Source organism: Galeopterus variegatus, unplaced genomic scaffold (genome assembly GCF_000696425.1).
Source record: "Galeopterus variegatus unplaced genomic scaffold, G_variegatus-3.0.2 Scaffold2616, whole genome shotgun sequence".
NCBI classification, from domain to species: domain Eukaryota; kingdom Metazoa; phylum Chordata; class Mammalia; order Dermoptera; family Cynocephalidae; genus Galeopterus; species Galeopterus variegatus.
Genome location: NW_007728727.1, coordinates 101,723 through 109,847, shown reverse-complemented (window position 1 = coordinate 109,847; position 8,125 = coordinate 101,723). Strand labels below are relative to the sequence as shown.

The window sequence follows — 8,125 nt, the reverse complement described above, 5'->3', positions numbered from 1 at the left end:
AAAAAAAAAAAAAAAGATTTACCCTGGGCCGAGCCCGTGGCTCATTCAGGAGAGTGCAGCGCTGGGAGCTCAGCGGTGCTCCCGCTGCAGGTTCGGATCCTATATAGGGATGACCGGTGCGCTCACAGTGCTCACTGGCTGAGCGTGGTGCAGCCGGTCTCAAAAAGGACAAAAAAAAAAAAAAAAAATTACCCTGTATTATACCTATTCAAAAAATAAATGAATTAAAAAGGTTAAAAATGTTAAATATATAAAAGGAATCAATTACTTTGTAACTGATTGTTGAGACTGTGTGTGAAATTACTTTTCCTACAGTTTCCCAGTTGGCTGTGTGTACTTGTAGAAAGCTTGTGGATCTTTGTAGAATAGAATTTCATTATCAGTGCTTTTTGCAAACTAATTCCGTTTTTGGTTATCAACTACATGACAGCAGGAGGATGGTTTTTTGGTTGTTCCTTTTTAAAATTTTAACTGTTTTATACTTTTCATCATTGCTGCCTGGATTTAGTGGCAAGAAAGTCAAAAAATAATAATGCCTAATATTTACTGCACAGCTACTATGGGTCTGGGCCTCAGTTCTTTCATTGATATCAGCCCTGTTTTAACCAAGGGGAACACTGAGGTACAGGGAGGTTAAATGACTTGCGCAAGGCCACACAACCAGAAGTGGAAGAGTAAGAATTCCCACCCAGGCCATGGACTGCAAAGCCCAGGCCTTAACCACTGCCCAGTGTGGTCTCTAAGAGGAGGAACAGCTTTGAGATGCTGCCCCTGTGTACTTCTGCAGACTATGAAGCTAGTGTAATCAGCTCAAGGCCACATGTATCCACCAACTCATTATAGAAATGGGTACCCTGCTTTATGTAAGGTCTAGCTTGAGCAGTGTAATTTGCAGAAAATCTTACAATTTTGAGTTAGTTTTCCTACTTCTTTATAAAAAAACAGCTCCTAAAGGAGTAAAAACTTTAAATTGAACCTCACCCATCTATACTGTTCAAAAACTATTAACAACTCAGAGTTCCCTGATGGCTGGAAGATGTATGATTCCACTGTTTATTTATCAAAACACATATGTGCACAATACAAACACTAAAATTATTACCAATGGGAACACCATTTACTCTTTGCAAAAAAGCTCTCCTTTGAGAATTCACAACGAGGACCTGCAGGTTTGTGGCCTAATGAGAACCTGCATGACCTGAAAAATGTCAAGAGAGGAATTCAAAGGTTCTGGGTTGGTACTGCCCCAATCTACCAGCAAAGGCAAACTCTAACCTTCTCTGGAGGAACTCAACTTCAACCCAGGCCACGGAGAATCCCCATGGATAAATAGGCAAGGAAAATGGGCAACTCTGTCAAAAATCACAAAACACACAGAGAAACAACTATGAGAACCAGTAGGAACAACAAATGATAGAAACAGATCAACGAAGACTTCAGATATTGGAATAATCAGGTGGAATATAAAATGACCATGGTTATTATATTTAGAGAAATAAAAGTCTAAAAAGTGTAAAAAAGATTAGCACGGACTAACAGACGACAAAGAATGACTATGCAAAATTTGAAAAACAAACAAAAAACCCCAAAAGAACTTGAAATAAAAATGTGGTAAATTAAAATTTAAAAATCAGTGGATGAATTAGATAAAGCACAGCTGAAGAGAAAAATAGTAAACTATAAAACAGAGCTGAAGAGATTATCAACAATGGAGACCACAGGGACCGAGAGGGAAAAAACAAGAGGTTAAAGTGAAATGGAAGACAGAATGAGGTCTAACACACATCTCATTATAAACCCCAAAGGGGAGAGAATGGGAAGAAGAGCAAATAACTTTAAAAAAATTTTTCTAACACACATCTCATTATAAACCCCAAAGGGGAGAGAATGGGAAGAAGAGCAAATAACTTTTAAAAAAATTTTTTTCTTCTTTTATTTAGACATACACATACTGAAAAAGATAATTTCTAACATTAATAATGCAAATTAAAATTACTAGGGTAAACACTAAAAGAATAATCAAAAAGAATATAACTTCAAACAAGTAGAAAAGGCAAGAAAGGGGCTGGCCAGTTAGGTCACTTGTGAGAACATGGTGTTGATAACACCAAGGTCAAGGGTTTGGATCCCTGTAAGGCAAGAGGAAGAACCACCCCCCCCCTTATGGTTTTTGAAACCATAAAGTGGGAATTGGGCAAGGTGGCACGGATAAATCTCTAAAAAAAAGAAAAAAAAGTTGAAGGAAATCATTCACAGGAGAATATATACCGTATTATTCTCTTTCTATGAAGTTCAAAAATTGGCAAAATTTAACAATATATTGTTTAGGGATACACACATGCAAAAAAAAAAAAAAAAAAAAAAAAAAAGGAAGTAGGGCTGGCTGGTTAGCTCAGTTGGTTAGAGCACGGTGTTTTAACACCAAGGTTAAGGGTTCAGATCCCTATATTGGCCAGCTGCCTCCCCCATAAAAAAGAAGGAAGTAAATCATTAATGTCAAAGATAGTGGTTAGCTATGCAGGGAGGGAGATAAACATGTAATTGAGGAGGTACACACAGGGGACTCCTAAGATATTGGTAATATTCTACTTCGTAACAAAGGACGTAGATATGTGGGTGTTTGTTTTATGTATTCTTCTACATTAAGATGCTTCACCAAAAAGAAAGACACTAAAAATATATAGTATATAAAATACATAACATAAAATGACAATATACCATACACACACACACACACACACACACACATTGAAATATAACTAAATTACACACATATAACCAACAAAAAAAGTGGCACTTGAACCTCCCTCAATGTAAACCTCCGATCTCCTAAAGGATGTTTTGTTCAAATCTGCAGAATGCTTTTCTGATCTACTATGTCCCCTAAATAACTCTGAAAGCGGTTGTTTGACTTTCTATGTGAATACTTGGATTAATTTCTTAGCTATTTGGATCTTACACAAGGCATCACAAAGTCTGGGAGGGTTCTTCTAGTAGAAGGTGGTACTGACATCTTATCAATGCTAGTCTACAAACACAATTTAAAGACTGCCTGGAAGTAGCAGCCAATGTTTCTCTTAGAGCGGTGATTTCAATAGTTGGGGGTGAAAGCTAGTAGGGACAAGTGGCCCCTAGTCCCTGCCTCTAACAGATTCTGATTTTATTCATGTTACATATGAGGGCTGTTGATGTGAAGGGTGCACCTGTCAAAAGTTTGAACAGCATTGTCTGATCGCAACCCTCAGTGTCGCGCCCGTACCGGACCGGGACCGGCAATGGGATCGCAACCCTCGGTGTTGCCCCCGCTCCTCGCTCAGCCAGTGAGCGGCCGGTCTGTATGTGGGATCCGAACCCTCGGCGGAAGCGCTGCCCTCTACCGAGTGCGCCACCGGGCCAGCCCGGCAATGATTTAATATTACACAATCCCTAGATCTCAGGCTTTGTGCAGTGCCTCAAGACGCTATTTTCAGAAGCACTTATTATTGCCATTTCCAATATTTTGCACGCCTTATATTTTTAAATTCTTATAAGCTTTTGTTCAAGAGTATGAAATTGAGCTGGGTGGTTAGCTCAGTTGGTTTAGAGTGCAGTGTTATAACACCCTTGGTTGGGGGGGTTAGGATCCTCATACCTGCCAGCCACCAAAAAAAAAAAAAAGTATAATTTCTTCCGGACCTTATCTAGGTAACATTCTATTTCTCTATGTAATTATTGCAAACTTTCTTAGTTTTAACTTTTTGATTACAAAGTTTACATAATTAAGGTGATTTAGTCTTATAACATATATCTCAATAACTTACAAATTTATAGATAATTCTCACAACCAAAATCTAAAATGCTTACCTGTATTTGCAATTATTCAGATATTTGCCATAAGTCTGATGCCAAGCCTGCTGGAGCTAATGAAGCTGTTGTGCTGATCAGATGGATGGCAGTAATGTCTGTGATTACACAATCGTTAATTATGCACTAATTCGGGGAGGCCAGGAATTCATTCTACTTGAGTCTTGGACTGAGGCTGAAGATGCTTAGTCTGTCTTCATTTTCACTGTTCTTCTGAAGCTCACACACACAAGTCACCAAGGATGGATGAAAAATGACTTTGCCTGTGCCTGGGCCAAGTTTTCCTAACGTAACTTGAATTTCCTTTGTTCCACTACTGGTAAATCTTAGAAATATTGTTTGGTGTCTTACGCTAGCCAATGTTTACTGAATGCTTATTATGTGTAAGTCAAGTTGCAGATAGTTTTGGTGAGTTAATCCTCACAATCCCATCAGGTAAGTATTCTAGTTTTCCCTATTTTGTAGGTGAGGAAACCAAAGCCTGGGGCAGGGGTGTCATTTCTTTTAGTCTAGGCTGATGTGTACACTTGATTTGCAGAACAAAGTTTTTTCACTAAAACCGTCCCTGCAGATTGAAACTAGCTGGGTCCATAGGGTTGAATGAGCTTTGGGTCTTTTTCTCAAGAGGAAAATGGAAACATGGCACTTCAACACTATTTTAATCTGCTTTTTAGAAGCAGCTCTCTTTACTATCTTCTATACACCCAAACATGAGCAAACATCTCTTCCTTATCCTCATGCAGATCCCCAGCTTAGTCTCCTTCTTTCCACTACTAAAATCGTGGGATACTTGGATTATGAGACTCTTGTCTTGGTGGGCGTTTCAAATCACATGCTTAGTCTGCAAACTGCCAATACAACTCTAAAGTTTTTTAAGCACTTCTTGGATATCATGATGCTCACTTTGCCTGAGTTTACTAGTTGGTCCTGTATCTTCACTTCCCCAAAACTTGAGTTCCCTTTCAAACTCCCGTCATGGTCCTAACACTGGGAAACAGGTGATTTCTCTTCCTTTCCATCAGTCTAAATGCTGTGTCACCTTTGTGGCTCAGCACTCGGTGATTTGTTCCTAGTCCCTGTGCTCCTCAGTCCATTTATGTGTATGTTATTTGAGAAGTCTCTAGTCTTAAATCAAGGTACTTCAAGAACAAGAACGCTATGTTGGCATCTGTGCTGTCCACTGCAGCTAGAAGTGGGCAGGTCTGGTCTGTGGGTACCAAATCAGTGATTCCAACAGGTGACGTTAAACTGTATTATACAGACTACTTAGCTACATAAGGCTGGCATCATCTGTCTTTCTGTATGGATTTGTAATGGTGCTGTCATCTTGAGACCAGGAATACCTTTTACTTAAAAGAAAACTAGAATTTAAATATCACACTAATAACTACAACAACAACTTCATGCTTCATGGTTCTTTTGTATCTGCTGAAGATGTCTATAATGGTGTTCTCTATGCAGTATGCATTAAGTGCTCAGAGATGCTTAGCTATCCATGGCTCAGTATCAGGTCATAAGAAAGCTACAAACAAGAGGCAGGTGCTGCATAGAACTCAAAGACATGAAACAACTGGGACTTATTATAAAGCAACAAATAGTGAAACATTTACTGAATTTCATTATGAGTCAATCATTTTTCTAAACACATCACATTATTTCATTCAAGATTCACAATACGAGGCAGCTTACTACCATCTGTTTTATAGCTAGGGACACTGGGCTCAGCATTCAAGCCACTCACTCAAATCATACAGCTAGGAGAGGAGACTAGTCTTAGAGTGTAACCACTAGGTTATAAAGGCACATGGAGATAAAGGAGGAATGGGAAAAAAGGTTAGTGGACACTAGGATTTATAGGTCAAGGCCTCAAGCTCTGTTGTCACATCAATTTCAAATTAGTTGAGTCTCTCCTAAGGATCCCATGTCCTGAAACTAAAGACTGATTTTCTACTCAGCCGATGCTATATGCTTATGTTCTCTGAAATAAGTTTATAAGCTAGATGACACACTGCAATGAGATAGTATAACTCAAGCAGACTGGCCCAATCTTACAACCGTTTAGGCTTTTGAAATCCTACAAGTGACAATTCATAATGGTTTTTTTTTCTGTCTTTTTCCGTGTCCGGCAACGGATCGCAACCCTCAGTGTCGCCCCCGCACCGGACCGGGACCGGCAATGGGATCGCAACCCTCGGCGTTGCTCCCGCGCCTCGCTCAGCCAGTGAGCGGGAACCGGTCTGTATGTGGGATCCAAACCCTCGGCGGGAGCGCCACCGCACTTCCCAAGCGGCGCACTGTAGCAGTGCGCCACCGGGCCGGCCCCCAATTCATAATGTTTAAGGCATAGATTAAAGATGTGGAAGTCGCCTCTGACACAATTATTGCTCTTTTTCTTCCTGTAGTCAGAGAAGTCTTAGAGAATATTATGTAAAAGTAAAATAACACAAGTTTGGACTTGTCATAGAATGTGGAGTATGAAGGTCATGAAGTCCAACCTCCCTCACAGCCAAAGGAACAGACCAGGAGGGGCCAGGTGCCTCAGGACCCAAGCTTGTTAACACAGAAGGGAGGCCAGACCCCAGGGATCCTGTGCTCTTCCCTCACACCCTTACTGCCCTCCAAACAGTTCCTCACTAGGCGGTCCTCTGTGAATGCCCTATGGGAAACCTGCTGGTAACAGAAGAAAATGCTTTTCAAGCGATATGCTCTTCACCCACTTTTAGTGTACTTTGAAAAACTGATATACTTTCAACACACTTGTGACAAATAATATACAACACAACAATGTTCTACATGATTCAGGGAAGGGGGAAGAGATCAAAGAACTGTGCATGAAAATGTAGGTGGCAAGTCAGAATAACGAAGTAGCTTTTGAGTTTATTGCCAAGTTCAAGGGAACCCAGAAAACTATGGATACAGATTAATTCTCATCTCCCCATAGCAGGGAGGATAGTTCAGTGTTTATCCTCTATTTCAGAAATCTAGTTCTATCCAGGTGAGAATGCAAAGAATATGAGCATCTGTATTATAAGTCATCTTTGGAAAACAGACTATTTGAAGGAAGACAAGCCCAAAATGAAACTGTGTGGATTCCAGAGCCATTTATTAATTAAAATCTATTCAATATACCATCAACAGTTCTCCTGTGTGTATTGTGCTGATAAACAGACACTGAGAGGATTTAACAAGTTCGTCATTTAATAAGTCTGAATTCATTTTCACCACATGGTATTGTACATGGTCATCTGTTGAAACAGATTTCTCTTTAACAGATCTTAGTTTAAAAAAGTCATAGATACTGTGAGTTCTGTATAAACTGGTGGATAGTAAGTTAGTTCCTTTGTTTTGACTTATAAGCCTCAACTTCACCGCAGAACAAACAATGTAGGCCAAAGAAAGCATAATCGGTCACTCGTATAGAACAGTATTGTTTCTATAATTTGAAGCTTTCTGAATGGACGGGTTCAGGCCTGATGTAACTGTAAAAAGATTGCTTAATGAATAGACTATATGGAAATTGTACAAAATGTTATTAACTTTAATCATTAATGGCTTAAATAGCACTATATTTATAATTGCTATTCAAAATCAAAAACCTGTTTTTGAATCCCTAAGAAGGTGGCATGTGTACACAACCATGCTACCTTGTATTTCAGGGTGTGTCAATATGTATTTCAACAGAAACTTTGGCTTTAGGAAAGAGTCACAAACATTTAAAAGAATGGCTTTAATAGTCATTTTAAGTATACGGTAGGGGAAAAGTGTGCTTTAATTAAATATACATCATACCAGTGATGCTGGCAAAGTTGAAAGTTACTCCTAATGTTGATAGCTATAAAAACTAGTTTGTACATGACAGGACAATGAGAGAAAAATGCAATCCCTTTGAAACAAAATTTTAAAATAAAAAAATGTTCACAGTGGTTTGTATCAACAGTATGCATTTTATGACAATAACATGTACAGATTTAGAGCACCCTAGGGCTCTCTTTATATCCTAAAGAAAACGAACATTTACATTATTCATGGGTTGTACGGAATTAAAAAAAGGATCAATTGTACACTTACTCCTTAGACAAGATAAATGTCCTGGGGTGTACAGCTTAACACCATCATTAAAATTGTTTGCAAAAGGAACAGAGAATTAAAAAACAAAATACTTTATCTTGGGAGTGTGGAGAGTCTTTGATTTGCTGTTATAACCAGCAAATGCCATTCATTAAATCAAAAATGGAGGGAGGGGCCCCCACAAACACAGACCTATCTGAGCAAGCTGACCAGT

At 39.1% G+C, this 8,125-nt stretch overlaps 1 protein-coding gene across 2 annotated transcripts in view; it reads right to left on the bottom strand.

Moving 5' to 3' along the window:
* Nucleotides 1-8,125, bottom strand: part of PPP1CC (protein phosphatase 1, catalytic subunit, gamma isozyme) — a 36,727-nt gene that overhangs the window by 2,997 nt on the left and 25,605 nt on the right. The window contains exon 7 of one of the 2 annotated variants that reach the window (XM_008582444.1): nt 1,276-1,352. The exons of the other annotated variant lie outside the window; for it this stretch is intronic. Coding sequence (XP_008580666.1) covers nt 1,276-1,352 — 77 coding nt within the window. The remainder of the gene's footprint in view (nt 1-1,275; nt 1,353-8,125) is intronic. 2 annotated transcript variants of the gene reach the window in all.